Source organism: Haliaeetus leucocephalus, unplaced genomic scaffold, assembly GCF_000737465.1.
Source record: "Haliaeetus leucocephalus isolate CR32 unplaced genomic scaffold, Haliaeetus_leucocephalus-4.0 Scaffold0, whole genome shotgun sequence".
NCBI lineage: Eukaryota > Metazoa > Chordata > Aves > Accipitriformes > Accipitridae > Haliaeetus > Haliaeetus leucocephalus.
In genome coordinates, this window is record NW_010972436.1 from 11,658,156 (window position 1) to 11,676,365 (window position 18,210).

Genomic DNA, 18,210 nt, shown 5'->3' on the forward strand with positions numbered 1-18,210 from the left:
CCCGGCCCCGGGAGGCGTGTGGAGGGTGCGGGTTGGCCCCGGCCCCTGGGCTCTCTCGTTCAGTCCCCCTGGTTGTTTCTACTTATGTGTTTGTTTATTTATTTGTTTGTTTTGTGTGAGTTTCTGGGTAAGGAAGGTGTGGTGGAACCGGTCAGGGCGTTGGGGCTGGCAGCAGGGGCTCGCAGAGCGGAGCAGCGCTGCCCGCCCTGCCGTGCAGTGTGACACGCAGGCCTGCGGCGTGACCGGGGGCCTCGGCAAGACACGCGTGAAATCTTACTGGGCCCCAGCGTACACTCGTACCCCGAAATGTCTTGCCTGGTAATGTTAAGTGCAAGCAAATTTGCCTGTTGTCCGTAATGCCTTCCTTATCTTGCTGTCAAATGACTGCATCGCCTTAATTTCAAGCCCTGCCAAAGCACATATTGATACAGCTGCTAAATTAATTTTGAGTTGCCACTTTGCTGCTGTTAGAAGTCCTGAGAAATAGGGAGTGAGTGAGATCACACCATATTGATTTTTATGGCCTCGTAAAGTTTTACTGTGTTAAAATAGGAAAATTAAGTGCTGCTTTAGCTTTGAAAGCTAAGTTCTTTGCTAATATATTGATCTAGTGTGTAGTCATTGAAAAATTACTCTCATCGCTTGCCGTGCCTCTCTTCTGGGAGCCACAAAATGAGCTGGATATGATTCGGTTCATGGATTGCCAGTGTCAGTTCATTACTTCTGGTGGCACAAGGTCCGAATACAATTTGATAATGAACCATTCCGCCTTCTGTTATTCATCTTGTTTTCATGATTGTAATGCCCCTGCATAAATATTTTATGTCGGATGACAATTGCCACAAAAATCTTTAGCTCTCATTTGTTTTCAAAATATCAGAGCTTTTAGAACAATAATTAAACTTTGCATTTTGTTTTCATGTTCTTTTCATACTCTCTTCCTATAACTCAAGGTTATATATCAAAAAATTGGGATCCTGTACTGAAGGATTGTCATCCAGTGGGTAGCCCCTATGCATGAGATTAGATTGAATGCTTACAGCCCTTGCTGATTCTTTAACCTGTTGCTTAAAAAAACCCCTCCTCCGATGGAGTTTCCTGAGAACTGTAAACCTCAGAATGCAGTAGGACTTTTACTGTTGTGGGGCATGGCAGGGAATGGAAGAAAACCAAGGTGGAACCTAACACTGATGCAGATCTCTTCCAGCTGTGCTCTCTGAGAACATTTAGAGAGTGAAGTGCTGGAGTCTCCCATGAGTGGTGCTGGTCAGTTCAATCTGCAGCAAGTAGAAATGTCAAGATCAGCTGAATAATAATCAGCAGATGAAATGTCAGTGTGGACACCCAATATGCATTTATCAATAGAAGGAGATCAGGTACTGATACCGCACAGTACTGTTTCTCTACTCCGTGTAGAAGTTTTGCAAAGGTCAAGGAGTCCAGAGGCATCAAGTTTCTCTGAAAGCTGTCTTGCTTGTTGGGAAAGTTGTTGCTGGATAATAGTCAGCAAAGAGGAAAAGTGTTTTTTAGAAACAGAAGCAGCAGTTACCCAGCCCTTCAGAGAGTGAACACTAAAAAGTGCCCTCAAAAATAGATCAATTTTTTCCTTGACCAGCCCTAAGATTAACATATATACTTTGAATAGTGCCCAGGAAATACATTGTCTGAGATTAAGCTAAATTTATCACCACTCCTTGCCTCCAAATGCTTTAAAGTAACCATTTATTTTTACATTTACATTAATTTAGGGTTCGGTTGTTGGGTTCAAAGTTTGCTTGGCAATGTCATTGCATGGTTCTTGCCTTTTCTGTGCATCATCAGACATTGTCCAAGCTGCCTGCCAGCTTTCAGGTGATGAGGTGTGGCTGGCTTGCAGTTTCCCTGACTGTAGCATGGAGCCGGTACTCATTTTGTTAGTTGTCAAGCTATAACTCTTTGTTTCTAGCAGTTAAGTAGGATGGGATTCGTTTCACCTAACATGTCTACATCTGAAGCTGTATAACTGGGTTCCTGTTGTAGTCAATGGAAACTTAGCCAGTATAATCAATAGAGTCTGGAGAGCAAGTCCTTTTATGCTAAGGTAGATGCTAACCAGGTCAGGTAAATCAATTTTTGATTGCTTTGACTGCCTAAAATAGGATTATATTATCTAGCTTAGGTTCCAGTAGGTAATAGGTATATTGTACATTTATCAAGTTAGGTGAATCCCAGCTCTTGTGTCTTTCTTACTTGTGTAAGCACACAACAGTGAAAGAAGTGGACTGACTGGTAGAGAAGGTTGTTGATTTTGATTCTTCATCTACCATAGCTGGGGCTAAAGAGGTTGGTGGGTTTTCTTTTCCTCTGGAAAGTTTCTTGCAGATGGGAAAGACAATTGTTCAGTTCTGGGAGAACACTGGGGGATGTATAGAGTGGAAAGTAGTAAGCAAACTGATGTACATTCAAGAGAATAATTCAGATAGACAAATCGATAGTACAAAAATTACATAATCATGCAAAATTATACTTTTGTTGTTGTTTTAGAGTGAGATTATAATGTTAAGTGTATTCAGCTTTTGACAAGTGAGGTAATAAAACCAGTTGTGTTCCAAACACTTTAACTAATTGCCAAACTAGATAATCTATTCACGCTGAGCTTAGGTTTCACTGTAGTTCCCATTCACATATAGGTTGTATCATCATCAAAATCAGAGGCCAAATATCCTCCAGAATTAAGTAGGGGTGGTATTGGAATTTCCAGAGCAAAACTTATTCTTTGAATGATGGATGAGATAGCATGCTGCATAAATGGCTCATTACAGCTACATTTATACTAGCTCAGGATCTGAGCTGCAATCCGTGTTCATAGTTGAACAATCAAATTATTTGGACATTTGTCCAGGAAGTGCTAGGTGTGAGTATGATGAATGGCACATTGTAGCATGTAGCACATGCTCTTGGCTTGTCTTAAGAATTCCATGCAGCCACCTTGAACTTTCTTATTAAATACTTGTCATTGTGTCATAAACTCATGAAATAAAAGGAAATGTGTTGTAGGATTTTACTGTGCTATTACATTAAGTATTTCAAGGCCCCACTGTGCCTTGTGATCAGTACCAGACCAAAGAGCTTATAAACTAGATATTGGATAAAGGCATCGGGTGGCAAAAAAGTGAGGTAAGAAAGGTTTTATTTTTCTTTGATATAACAAGCCTCAACAGTCTCTACAGGAACATTGCCTACAATTTCTTTTTCTTTTTTTTTTTTTTTTTTTTTTTTTTAGGTTGATTATTTTTCTGGCATCCATTAGGCAAGAGGTTTAAGTTTCAGAAGCTGAAGGAGTGCAAGTGTCACCTCCAAAGAGGTAACAGACCCAATAGGCAATGTAAGCTAGTGTTACTGGCTCCTGACATCCACCTCCTGTGACACATGTGAAGATGTCTGGCAAATTACAGGGTAGATATGTGCAGGAGCTGTCTGGTTAAGCAGAAGTAGTGTTTGCAATGGGAAAGGGGGCAGTGATGTGGACAAATAAAAGAGATCAAAGAAAGACGACCTCAGTAGGTGTGATTTGAACTGAACCAACGAGGTCCTGGTTCTAATTTTCCAGACCAGAAGATTGTGGTAGCCAGGAGACAAGATGCTCATGGGAACCTAAAGGCCGGATTCATTTTAGTCATGTATGAATAGGTGTCTGCTTTGCTAATCATGTAGGCTCCCTTTATGGAGAAGGATGAATGACATGAGGCAAGGTGCCTCTCATTTTATCAGCTCCTTATGGAGGAAATGGATATGCTTTCATCCAAATGAGATGGAGGTCGATTCAGAAGCTATTGAGGGGGAAGGTTTAGAAAGAAGCTGCAAACTTAGGTGGTATGAAACAGTAGTAAAAATATTGGATTAACATGTAATATTCTATGTGAAATTCAGGCTCTATTGTGCTTGCAACCCAGCCTGCAGAAGGAAAACCTGTTGCTTATTCCCACTTGATTCTGTTGTCTGTAACACTCTGTGGCCTTAACCATAAAGCCCTCAACAGTGCAATTGGTATGTGTCTTAAGTTTTGGGTGCGATAAATGTGCTTCATTGAATTGCCTTTGCAGCAATTAGACAGTCCACAGGAGATACACTGTGTTCTTCATGAGGCTGCCCCTTCCCTTTCCCTTCCCTTTCCAAACTAGCTGGATACTGAAAACGATGGAGAATGCAGTGATCTGCCAGTATTGATGCTGAGCAGGGTATCTCTGGATCTCTCTAGTACACGACCTGAGGTCTGCTGCATAGGGTGTGTATGTCTGATGTGACCTGGGAAGCAAAAAGTCTCATAGGGCTGGCTCATAAGAATTCTCACCCAATTTGTTCTTATAACTGTGACAGCCAGATCACTGACATCTTATCCCCCTCTTAGAGCCAACCCCCCCCCGCAAACAAACCAAAAAACCCAACCACATTGGCTTGTTGTCTTAGAACTCCAAACCTATTTTGTCCCCACCCCGAATACCCTGAATTTAATCACTGTGTCACAGTCCGTTTGGATCTCTCAAATTTACGGGACAATGTACTCTGTGGTTTAAACTTTATTTCATAAGCTCATTAAGAAATACAACAAACAAACACAACAAACAGGGGCTCAATCCCCTTTTGCCCAGACTGGTCTGTCACATGAATTCACTTATTCACCATTCAAGTCATAAGGTTTCATAACTTATAAACCATAACTCTTAATTCATGCGCTTATGAGCAGAAAAAAAACCAACCCAAAGCCCACTTAGTTACTTAGTTATCTAGCTGGCAGCAAAAGTGCTCATCCCGTCCACCTGTGTCACAGTGTGGGCATCCCCTTTATCACACTGGGAAGCAGGAAAGCTTCAGCAGTGCAGCTGCTGTTGATCTGCTTCAGAATCTTTTGGGGTGAGCTGATGCTTTATACCTTCCATCTTGGAGTTTGGTCTATACCATTTTCCTAAGTTAGCAGGTTCTGAGGAAACTGCCAGACAAAAGATACTGGCTGCAGGAGACAGCGATTTGCAGGTGACACTGGTGCATAATGGTCCTTTAGCTCTTTCTGGCCGCCTGTTCAGCCTACATGGTGCTCTCCTTTGACTTAATGGTGCTGTTCCCAGCACGCATCAGGCCTTAACAGGAGCTGGGTTAGCCAAAATCTGAGCAGAAGTTGAGTGAACTGTCACGCTGAGCACACCAGAAGTATTTTAAAGGGGTTTTATAGAGGTTCAAGGGTACATTCCTAGCTCAGAATTTTGGATCAAGTTGTAAGTTGTGGGTTTTTAAAGTAATTTTTTAATGGTGAGGGGTGTGATAAATTACCCAGTTGTTTGGGCATCCAGACGTATTCCAGAGACAGTCCAATTTATTCCTGAAATATGAGGTTAAATCATCATCAGCTTTCTGAACTTCACTGACATGTAATAAAACATTATTCATCACCCAGAACAGAACACTTGAAATCATTCTATTTAATGTATTTTTAATAATAGTGGAAGCTAAACAATTTATCTGCAGGGGCAGTTCTTAAACATGGTGGAAGTGAGGAAATATGATGTTCAATATAACTTATTCAAGTTATGATTTTGAAGCTGTAAATCAAAAGACAAAGGATTAGGGTGAATAATTCCTTCTGGAATAGCACTCAAATTATTGAACTATGACAGCTATAGAATGCATTATTGTTAAGTATGTGGTGACTTTTCTTAAGACAAGGTGATGTGCAACCTGCGTGATTTGCAGAGGAAATCTTGCGAGTCTAGCACTTTCCTCTGGTAGCTGAATAGCACCTGCAGGACCATTTTTCCTCAGCCCTTTAACAGTTCTTGTGCCAGTCTCCGCAGACAAATAAGCAATTGATACTGGGAGTCAGTGAATTTCAGCTGCATTCTGTTAATGTGTAGGAAGTTAATGAAGCCTGGGAAGCTGTCTGAAGCTGTAGGTTTTTATGTACATGTTTTTTCTTAGTGTTCTACTTGCTGTAAAACCTCTGTGCAGAGTGGTGGACCTTTGCTTAAGGTTATGTTTGGAGATTGAAGGTATCAAGAGTTCCCTGCTTGGCTCTGGTGTGGGCTAAATATGAGAAGCTGGTCTTTGCATTCCTGCATCTTAAGTACTTGTCTTTAAAGGGGAGGAAATGAGTCTTCCTTTCTTCAAGTTCTGCATATCTCCTACTGTAAGCTGCCTGGGTCAGAGGCTCTTACTGTGTATTCTTGTAACGTGGGACATAGCAGACCCTAGATTTTGATGGGAAACTACATTTTCTGTAGAAAATAATTTATATGTAGGCAGCCTCCAATATGATTTAGACATATCAGTTCTTATGAAGGAGCCCACCCCACCACTACTTTTTTTTTCTCCCCAAAGCTCACTAGTTATGGATGGAGTATTCAGTAAAACTTTAAAAAAATAGTTAACCTCAATTCTAAAAACTAAAGCTCAGATAGAGAAATTTTGAAATTGCATCCTTGTTGAATCCCTCAAAGCAAGGGTTTGGGATTATGAATCCTAATCCCTTTATCATCCCCGATTTGTTTATTATTTTGAGTAGTCCCAATTATGAGCTAATTACAAAGCATTTATATATACACATATAAAGTGATCAAAAAAAAAAAAGGAACAATTGTATATGAGCACTATTTTATAGGCAAAAGAAAAAGAAAGTTCCAAAAAAAATGTTGTAACTCGTTTGTGTTCATTCTCTGGGGAAGAGATGGCTTTGCCTGGAAGTGGTGAAGCTCCCAAGGCATGGATAAATACTAGGCATGAGGTGGAAAGGTAATGCCTTAGAAAGAGACTGCAGTCAATGTCCTGGCTGAGTTGTCTCTATATGAATCCCAGGGGGAGGGTTGGACAGAAGGAAAAAGCAAATTTTGATTCTGGAATGGTAATTTGAGGTTTTACATGTTACAACTACATATCTCCGGATCTTGATCCTATATCTTTACTTTGACCTCACCCTGGATTTGTGTTAAGGGAGACTTCATTGTAGCAGGTAAAATTGGGTCATTTTGTTCCCACAGCCCTTGAAATCAAGGTGCAGGGCCAGTACTTGTTGCAGTCCTCAGTGTGCAACAGACTGCTGCAGGTTTCCTGGTGATAAGAGGATATTTCAACACTTCGCTTCATGAGTGGGTATAGAAGTTGGTAACAGTCATGTATATATTAAAAAAAGGGGGGGGGAGGTGGGGGAAAGAGAGAAGAAAACCGTCTTCTCACTCATCAGTGAACTAATCAACCAAGAACAATATGATGGGAAGAATCCTGAGCCCTGTGTTCCCCAGGCAAGATCATATTATCCCATAGAAAATCAGTCTGAATAGACATGACAACATGCTACTATGCATATCAGATAATTGAAAGAGCTGGTACAATGCATGTTTGTATAGCAGTCGATTTCAGTTGCTTCTAGTTAGTATACATACTGTATGTATAGTCGATATACATGCTGCATGTATAGTGGGATATACACGGTTATATGAGTAAGTGGATGAATAAAGACAGTATGTCTGGTATGCTGGAAGCCATAGATGAAACTGAAATTGAAGCCATTCTCTTCATTACCAAAAAAAGTAGTATGGTATTACGGTGCAATTTCTGTCACTGGAGTAATACCACATAAAATGCTTTATGTGTGTACATTTGTGCTGTCGACATAAAAAAATCCAAGAATAAATACACTGTAGTCTGTTTATAAAGTATTGTATAAAAATTTAAAAAACGGATATATGAAAATGTCTATCCAAACCTGGCTCGTTTACTGCATATTGTGCTCAGGAAGAACTTAAGCACTCAGTAGCTGGCTTGCCTACTTAATAAGGGCTTGAGTCTGTCCTCTTCCCTGCCCCTTTTTCAGTCTTGGCTCTACAATTAAGAATATGAGAATGTAATTTTTAACACATTTCTACTGAGTTTTGGCTGTTCTTAACAGGTAAAGGTGGGGTTTCTGTTCTGTTGTTGTTTGTCTGGGAGGGCGGGTGTGCTTTTTTTTTACCATTGTAGCTGCTGGATAGTTAGTCACTATGAAGGCTTGTGTAAGTGAGTTGTATCCATCATTGACCAGGACATAGGTGTAACCTGGTCAGTGATGGATACAATTCCATCATTGTAAAAGGTGTTTCTTTTACACTATGTAAAACAGTTGTTAATGAATGTACATCAGTAAACATGTTTTCCATGACTGTTAATGCTTGGCTGTCAGAAGACCATAATATTGTGAAAAGATCTGCCACTTTGATCTGCTTGGCCTTACAAGATCTACATCAAATTCAAATGGTAAGAGTAGGATTATAAAACTGACCATTTGCTCTAAAAGTTTGAGTGAACCTAATGCTACTATTTAACATGTTTGGGTTTGTGGGGTTTTTTTTTTCCCCTTCTCACCTGATTCTTGGTAATGGAGACAAATTCTTTTGGATTTTATGAACTTGACTCCCATTCCCCTGCCCCTCAGAAAATCCAGGAGTGACATTATAGTTTCATTGAAGTGCATGGGAAAGCTTCTACTGACTTCACTCAAGCCTGAGACTAGTTCAATTATTTGAATTTCCTTTCATTTGATATTGTGTTGACTGCAAGTACCTGTATTAAGTGCAGCATTTCTTGTTCATTATGCTTTCAGTGCATGCACACTACATGCAAAAACATTTCTGGAATGTGTATTTCTCCTGGCATTTATAGGAAACCAATTGCTATTAACCATTTGTTGAGGGAACACTGAAATCTCTTTTTCCTAGGAGCCATCATTTGAGATGCTTCCGTTGACTGGGAAAACAATAATATTTGATAGCTTTCCTGATCCTTCAGATACCTGGGAAATAATTGAGACTATTGGCAAAGGAACATACGGAAAAGTTTTCAAGGTGTTAAATAAGAAAAATGGCAGCAAAGCAGCAGTCAAAATTTTGGATCCTGTTCACGTAAGCTACTTAAGTTACTTGGTTTGTGCTTATTTAATTGTAAGTGAATTTATGCAGTCTTTTTCTTTTAATCTAGGTAGATCATTTGCATTAGAAATGATAGTGAAATAAACTGCTTCAACCTGCTGAATATAAGGCTAGCTATCAATGCATTTTTCATATCGTGAGTGATCTTGGAAGTGGTTGTGTATGGTAGAAGTCAGAAGTATATCTAAACTTTACTTTTACTTTTGGTTCCCCCTTGTTTATCTCTTACTTTCAGAAGCAGAGCTGATTATTTTCCTTTTCAGTACCAGGAGTCCTAGTTTCCTCTACTTTACTGTTGTTCCCTTTCCTTTTTTTTTTTTTTTAAGATACTAGCCAGTTACATACTTTTAAGTACTTTAGATGTACCTTCAAGCATCTATTTTAAGTACATACTTTTAGCTGAGTTACATGCTATGAGTGATACTTTAAAAATAAAATAACATACTTTCTTTTTATTGTTACTGTTGGTTCTGTGTTTTCAGAATGTGCCAAAATATGTAGGTATCACAGAGGGATCCATCTTTTCAAATGGAAAATACAAAGCCAATAGCTCCTACACACAAAGCACCAGGTGACTGGGAGGTGGAATTATTATGTTGTAGAGTATGTTTTTGTTCTCAATAACTGACATTTATTGGGTGGCAGATTAATGCTCAAAGGGTAAGGAAGAACATTAGTCTGGCTTGTAAAGGCATACCCCACTGACTTCAGTGGTGCTGCATGTGGCCTGGGATTTTTCTCGAGAACAGTAACCTGCAAAACGTGGACAAGGAGCTGTTCCTGTTTCAGGTGGCCTCTATGAGCTCATCTTTTGCACTTCCAGTATAGGGTTGTGAGGCACGTGCTTTCATTTCACAACCTTTGGGCAGGAAGGGAAGAGCTCGCCATGCCACGTGAAACGCTGCAGGTCTGGAGCTGCACAGCTACACAGGGCTCTGTCTACCCCTGCATATCACACAGTGTCAGATTATGATCCTGTGGCCTGTAAGTCCATGAAATGTGCTTGTGAAAACATAGCATCTTGCATTATCTTTGCTGTATTTCTTGCTGATCTGCTTTTTATTTCAGCATGCTTTCAAAGCAACAAAAGGAGGCTCATCTCAATTCAATATCACGTACCTCTCCCAAAGTAAACATGATTTGCAGCCAAGCGATAAGGACCTTGATTAATTCAAATGCATTGGAAACTATTTTTGACTCTGTTGCTTTCTGTAAACAAGGTTCTTGTGCTTACAATGAATAGGCAGGACTTTCTTGCAGTTGGTGTTCATCTAAATGCCTGTATGGCAGGAAATGCTTCTGCTTTCATCTATTTCACGAGTGTTCAACAATGATTCTTAAGTGGCAACTGGCTATGGCAGGGATTACTGAAGGCATCGGGGAAACTTGCAATGTTGTGTACACTTTGGAGGTTGTAGGAAGAGGATAAAGGATGATGACAGGAAGAAAGAAGAGGTAGTAATGCTGATGCTAGAGGAAAGAGAAATAGATTAAGTAGGAGAAAAGGGAGTAGAATATAAAGAAGACAGAAGAATACAATGAATAAAGATGCAACATAAGGAATTAAAGAAGAGAAAAGGTATAACTGATGAAAACAGATTCCTTATTTTAATGAAAAAAAAATGGAAGTCAGTAATGCAGTCAACATCACACTCCAAGACTTGAATCTTTTAACTGAATATATTCTTTTTTATTCTAAGAATACTATTCTTCTTTTCCCTCTCCTATTTACAGTATGTCTGGAGTAGCTGCTGTATCTCCATGTTACTGTTAAAATGGCAGCCCTATATTAGAAATAGGGTGAAAGCAATAAACTAGTTCTTTTTTTTTAAACTGAAAGTATTATTAATGGCTGCAGAGGGAGCCATTGCAGTGAAGAAAAGGATACTTTCTGTATTCTTTAAATTTTACAATTTTTTTCTTTGAAGATGCTTTCAGAATTGTGCCACTTGAGAGGTGGACTGAAAAAAAACAAGAAGAAATGTGGTTTTATATCACTTGGTCTAACTGATATTTCCAAATTAAACTGGGAAACTACGTTATCATGGGTGATGTGAGACTGAAATAAGCATTTCATGTTTAATCCTTTAGAGCTCTCAGATTATTTGTGTTGAATAACAGCTCAGCTTTTTGAAACTGAAAAGGGAAAGTGGAGGTGTCGAAATGAGAGTATATGAAGACGGAACTGAGAATGCTCTTAGTCTTGTCCTCAGGGCTATAAGTAAATACCATTGTACTTTAGGGCTCTTAGACAAATTATCCTATGTCTAAATTCACATGAAAATATTCCCTCTACCATTTCTAGAAGAGGTACACTTATGCAGGTAAATATGTTAAATTCAACCAAATATTTCAGGTTTTCTTCCTTAATAAAATACAGAGGAATATTTCTGGGTTTAGTATGCACAGAATGAATATTGTATTCATTTCATTCTCTCTCTTTTCATTTCTCCTTATAATAGTAAAAATCTCATAAAATCTGAGTACCGCTCAAGAGACGGAAACCTCTGTTAAATCACCCCAAGGCAGCCAGGGGTATTGTATCTTCTGTGTGTAGTTTTTTGGCTTCTGACTCTTTGGGTTTTTAGTGGGGTTTTTTTTTTGCTTTATGATCTGTCCTTTTGTTTTTGCCGGATGTGTTTTCTCTCTTCATCCCTTCTTATCTTCCACTCTTTCCCTTTCCTTCCTCTGCCACCCTCAGTATCTTGGTTCTTTCTTCCTTCCTTGCATCTCTATTTTATTTTATTTTTTTAATTATTATTGGCTGTATTCTTTGTTGTGCTTATGGGAAAATGAACTTAAAGTGAGTTCCTCCTTTTTTTGAAAGAGGAAAATTTCTGCTGTTTTTCAGCTACTCCAATAAAAAAATCTCTAAAACCCTTCCTTGTGAGAAGACTTATTCATATAATTTCAATATGAAAGTTTAATGGCCTAATTCCTCAAGATTCTGGTGACAGTCAAAGTTCTTTGAGACCAGTCAAGCTGGTCTCAAGACAAAAGGCTAATATGAGGAACTGGAGTTGGATTTAGCATTGGAGAGATCTGTATAAGAGACAAGTGAGCAAAGTCCTCTTAGGGGCAGATGCCTTTGGTGGTGAACAAAATGAGAAGTGTCACTCATTGGGAATACGAAGCATCCCTTTTCTCTGCCATGGTCACTTCTATTTGGCAGTGGTGAAACAGGTTTTCAGCACCGAGTAGGTGCTTTTCATTGATATGAAATGCGTTCATATGGATAGCAGAGTTTATAGGTAGTGTTCCTCTAGAACTGATTTTTCATTTCTATTTCTTTTTTGGTGGGTATAAATAGCAAATTGTATTAAAAATGTTTTAAATCTAGAAACGAGTATGTTTAACATTTTTCTTGAAATCTAAACAATGGGGGAAAGCAACTGCAGCTATTCTGCCTCTACCTGTGGCTAGTATGGATTGAATATTTTTTCAGCATGACTGAAACACAGTCTGATAGTGTCCCTCAATAAGCAATTCCACTGCATAGGTGGAAGGGGTTACCTGAGTCATCCAGTCCCCACCATTGCTAGCATCCATGGTTGGTCTGAAAGGGCTTTCACAGCTCCTGGTGCATGTGTTGGCAAAATTTGTCCTCAACTCTCACCTCCAAATGGATTTCCATTGCTGTGTAAGAAACCCGAGGTCTGTAACAAAAGACTGACAAAAAGCCACAACTCTTACAGCTCAGTAGGAGAAGCCAGAGAGATCACAGATGTCACCAATTTCTATGATAGTAGAAAATGAGAAAAATTCCCAGATTATTCTAGAAAGTGGGATGATAAATGAGTAAGGTGTGGCTGCGGTCATATTTGTTTGTGCACAGAGGGGCAGAGAGGTAATTCCAGCAGCACCATCTCTAGCTGGGGACACCCTTGAGACGAGAGAAGTAACATGTGACTTTCCGAGGCATCTGCATAGCTACCCACTTGTGGATTGCACTGGCTTTGTCTTGAAATGCTCCTTCCCCATTCTCCTGAGGCTGCTGTGTCATACGCCATGTGTTCATTAGTTATAATTGATAAAGTCCAAATAAAAAAACAGGTGACTGTTTTGTACTGAGTAAACAGAACCAAGCTTTGTAGCCCTGCAAATGGTACATTCATGTGCTGTTTGGGTTTTTTTCTTTGTATTATTTCAAACTACATTTGAATAGCCAAAAAAATGCTATATGCTGGTTCTTAAAATGGCTATCACTATTTATTTATTAACCACTATGTATTTCTCATTTGACACTAGGATATTGATGAAGAAATTGAAGCCGAGTACAACATTTTGAAAGCTCTCTCTGATCATCCCAATGTAGTCAAATTCTATGGCATGTACTATAAGAAAGATGTGAAAAATGGAGACCAGCTTTGGCTAGTTCTTGAGGTAAATAATTCAGAAAAATAAGAGTTTTCTCTCAGTTGGCATTCCAATGTTGAGTGTAAACTCAATGAATGAGATGCAAGTCATTTGTTTGATGTTTTTCTTTAGAGTGATTGCATGTGAAGGAATAAATGCTGTTGTTTAGTCTTTTCAGTGTTCTGAATTAATGGTCTGCTCTGAGTTCAGCATTCTTACTTTGATATTATGCTGATAGTGCTGTGCCTTCAGAATTAGGATATAAATTCTAATACAACTTCATAGGATTTGCTACCTAAAATCTTTCTTTGGTGAAAGGCTTGTCATGGGAATCTTCCTCTGGTAGCATTTCTTTAAATATGACTAAGATATGACATAACAATTGAAGAAACCACTATGAGTACTTTTTTTTCTAAATGAAATGACAGAAATTAATTAATTGAATTGCTTTTTTTGTGCAAGTAAATGCACAAATAGATAAATAAGCCAATAAAAACAGGCTACTGCCCAAACACTCTTGAAAGCAACAGAATTTCCTCAAATGGAGTCAGAGCAAGGTAAGGCCTGCGATTTGTGTCTTCCAGTCTTTAGTTTTGACTAATCTAGGAGCAAAGAACTTGATCTTTACTGTTTTCATAGATTCACTATAACCTGTTCTGCGAAAACTTCCTCCTCTCGCCAGAGGAAAATGAAGAATGACTCTGACAGGAATAGTGTGTCTTTCATAACAATCAAGGCTCTTGCTGATGTTTGATCAGTGTTTGATAAGGCTGAGATTGAAGAATTGGTTGTATTTCATGATTTGTCAGCTGAGTGAATACAAATCTCCTGCCAAATACCTCAATGATACAATGGTATCTAATCCTGGAAACAAGCTCTAAAAAATGCTTAAGTTCTAAAAGCTTTTCCAAATTCTTCTGACTTGCATTGGGAAGATGTTTTTAAGAATAGTTTGCATTGGAAATCATAATAAATTATTAGGTTAGACTGACATCAGAAGATGTCAGCTCTTTGTGCAGTGAGCATCTTTGAAAACCTAGCTTCTCTTGTGTCTGCTGGGCATTTGAAACTCCATCTGTGAAACTTCTGGCCTGTAAAGGGTGGATGCCAAACAACTAGGATGGAACAGACTGTGAGGAAACAGTTAAGTGTTTATATTTTAACTTTTATATTTCACATGGATTTATTTTCTTAATGTGAAAAACACAAGCCTACATCTGGAGTGTAAATTTAATATTTACTCTTCGCATGCCAAGCTGTACATGTGCAAGGGTGTTGTGGTTTAACCCCAGCCAGCAACTAGGCACCACGCAGCTGCTCGCTCACTTCCTCACCACCCAATGGGATGGGGGAGAGAATGGGGAAAAAAAAAAGTAAAACTCGTGGGTTGAGATAAGAACAGTTTAATAGGACAGAAAAGAAGAAAATAATGATAATAATAACAACAATAAAATGACAATAATAATAAAAGAATTGGAATATACAAAACAAGTGATGCACAATGCAGTTGCATATCACTCGCTGACCAATGCCCAGTTAGTCCCTGAACAGCAATCTGCACCCCCCTGACCAACTCCCAGCAGTTTATATACTGGGCATGACGTCATATGGTATGGAATATTCCTTTGGCCATTTTGGGTCAGCTGTCCTGGCTGCATCCCCTCCCAACTTCTTGTGCCCCTCCAGCCTTCTTGCTGGCTGGGCATGAGAAGCTGAAAAATCCTTGACTTAGTGGCAACAATCGAAAACATCTGTGTGTTATCAACATTATTCTCATACTAAATCCAAAACATAACACTATACCAGCTACTAGAAAGAAAATTAACTCTGTCCCAGCCAAAACCATGACAAAGGTCTAGTATGGAGTGTGTGGAATAGTCTTGGATGCTTTCTGTCACTGCACATGTAGATCCATGAATACAGTGGATTTCAACTGGTGTGTGTACGTGAAGATATGCATAAGTAGAAAAATAAATTCTAGTAGTGACTTTGGTGAAGCTTTCCTTTTAATAAAAATACGTGTGAAAGAAAACTGTCATGGAACAGATTCCTCTGTTGAAGTGTCACCTTCCTTTCAGCTTGTATGCAGCTTTACAGGGCCATTGCAGTTTGTTTTTCACAGTAGCTATTTAGGTGTCCTACAGTTTATAACAATGAAGATATCTTCATCATCTCCCTTCTGGTTTTGGGGTTTTTTTTTAACAATATATTTGTGGCTAAATTCATAAAGGTAGGTGATTAGTCTTTACTTTAGCTTTCAGAGACTTCTGTTTCCGTTGCTTTGGGGTTTGTTTTTTTTTAAATTTATTTTATCATAAAAGAGCATTTTTACTTCAGAACTGTTGCTTCCCCTGAAGACGGGAATCCAGTCTTGAAATTTAGATTTGCAGAGTTTGATACCAAGGAGATCTTTCTCATCTCCTTCTCTCAGAAAAGTTATCAACTAATCCCTGCAAATTCTATGTGGTGCTCTGAAATGAAGATGGACCTTTTGCAGTCAGCACCTAGCCTGTAGATACATTCCCAAAGACTGGAAGGCCAAACAGTGTAAACCACTGCAGTTTTTCTGAAGCCGCTTCTGTAGTATCTGAAGGCAAAATGATGTCAAGGAGGAAAAGTAGAGAATCAAATGCAGACTATTGTGCACTGTAGTATTCTGGATTCCTGCAAAGCTGCAGCTGCCAGGGAGAGCTTACAGGAGCAGCAGGGCATTGAAAGCAGAGCTTGTTGCTCTGCTCTGCTTTTGTGTTCTGTGATGGGATCTGTGAGCAAGAGGTTTAGGAGGAAAAGTTTCTCAGATTCCACTATGAATGGGCTTAGAGCCACCACTGTAGTTTACCAACAAAGTTACTCTCTGGAGTGTTTGAATCCGTGTATGTAGATGTTATTAAATCATTTTTTCCTAGAGGAAAAAAATCCTCAGCTCTTTAAGGCACATCCCATGTAATGTATCAACAGCAAGCCAGTCTGGAAAGAAAGGTTGTTGCCAGGTTTCTTTTCTACTAATTCCATCTTCAATATTAGTTATATGTACTGTACTGTTCAATTCTTATACCTTTGTTAGTATATACAGTGTGATGATTTTTGACGTATCTCGTAGTTTTTGGTAGCTGTTTTGTATTGCATTTGATCATGTTTGGGTTTGGGGAAAAGAGGCTAATCAGGTTTGAACTAGGCTAAGGTAAGTGGCTGAGGTACAGTTTTGAGGCCCAAACTGACCAAGTAGCTAAAAAGACTATCCTACAATATTGTTAAGGATTCTTGAGAGATTTTAGTCCCGAATACTTGAATTATCATAAAATCATCAGACCTCATAACCTTGGATGGGTTTATAATGAGACTATTACAGTCTTGGTATGAAATATTCCACCCCACCTTCCATCTCTGTTTTACAGAATGAATCTATTCTTACATTATTTGGTACCTGTTGAACCTGTACTCTCAAATTCTAGGACAAGATAGTTGAACATTCCATTTTTAACTAAAATGGGCACTTTCATTTGCTTCTCACTCTAAGGCATATGTGAACAATGAGGCACTGGATGTTCACAATCCAGGTTGAAGGTATTGCCCTCTGACTAGAAATCATTAAACCAGATGACTATCAAGAATTATTCACCTACAACTAAATGGAATTTGGAGCTGACCTGTTAGTGTGGGTCATCTGATAGTTTCTATGTCTATAGAAGCCAAAACCAGTTGCTTCAGAATGATGGAAATGATCTGTTACAGAATAATTCTAGGTAAACATGACATTTCTTCTGAATCTCTTCACTTAACAATTGCCTAATAGCACGTGCCTTCATAGAAAGTTTTCCAATTTGAAGTGAAATTCCTCATTTTCTACTGAACACTTGGATTTCATTTTCTTTGCGGTATTTCTCTGTCTCTGTGCTAATGTGCAGATTACCTAACTGATCTTGTAAAGCATTTTGAAGTTGCAGTGCTGTGAGCTAGAAAAAGGCTTCTGAGAGAGTAAGACTTATTGTTCATTAATTTTTTTCTATTAAAATAAACACATACTTTTTTGATATAATAAAGTATCAAGAGATGTGTAGTCAATCTCGTGCTCTGATTTAACCTTTCAGTGTAGATCTAATCAGTTAAAAAACATGCATAATGATTACTTGGGAAAATAAACAACCTTTTTGCATAACACGGTTCTGCGTGTGACAGTATAATACAGTATTTGTAGAAGTGTAAAGTTACTATGTTGTCTTCATCTTAACACATAAAGACCTAAATCTGAGACTAGTTTAGAATATGAATTTTAACAAATTATTAAAAACTAGAGGAAAACTAATAATATGAAAGCTTCTAGCATCATTAGCATTTTTTGGTAAAAGTAACCTAACTTTCAAAGTTCAGCATTTTTAGGGAAACCGCCTACAGGAATGAATGTGAAACAGGAATACATCTGTACATAATAACAGTACTCTTGACTCTCAGTTCAGAAATGCCCTTCTCTCTGTAGGCTGCACTCAGATAGGCTGAACAACTGCCCCGTGTGGATGCTGTTCTAATCACGTTTATAATAAAGAATATTGCTGGAGAGAGGATTCTTGCCAGGTGTATTAAGCCTTGTCACGTGTGTCCAGAGATGCAGGCAGAAGAAATAGGCCTATTGAGTCTGTGTTGAAAAGAAACCACTTGAGTATTATACTTGGGATGAATCAGCTTAGCAGTTTCATGTCAGCAGACATCAGCATGATGACACAGCTAAGGCAGAGTGTGCTATAGCCCATTTCTTTCTGCTCTGGATGTTAGTTCAGAAGGGAGTAGAACTGACATAGTTGGAAATCACATGATGGAAGATGGAGCAGGGAGGTAAATCGCGTCAGGCCCTACAGGTGAGCATGTAGGTCAACAGCAGGTGGGGAGAACAAGTGTCACAGCCCTTGCCTGAGATCTGGTGCAAGGAACAACC

General features: G+C 38.9%; 1 protein-coding gene across 1 annotated transcript in view; it reads left to right on the plus strand.

Annotated features, from left to right (window-relative positions):
• Positions 1 to 18,210, plus strand: part of MYO3A (myosin IIIA) — a 126,144-nt gene that overhangs the window by 3,903 nt on the left and 104,031 nt on the right. Inside the window, exons 2-3 of the mRNA XM_010562842.1 lie at positions 8,718 to 8,900; positions 13,176 to 13,310. Of these exons, the coding sequence (XP_010561144.1) occupies positions 8,733 to 8,900; positions 13,176 to 13,310 (303 nt within the window). The 5' untranslated portion in view covers positions 8,718 to 8,732. The remainder of the gene's footprint in view (positions 1 to 8,717; positions 8,901 to 13,175; positions 13,311 to 18,210) is intronic.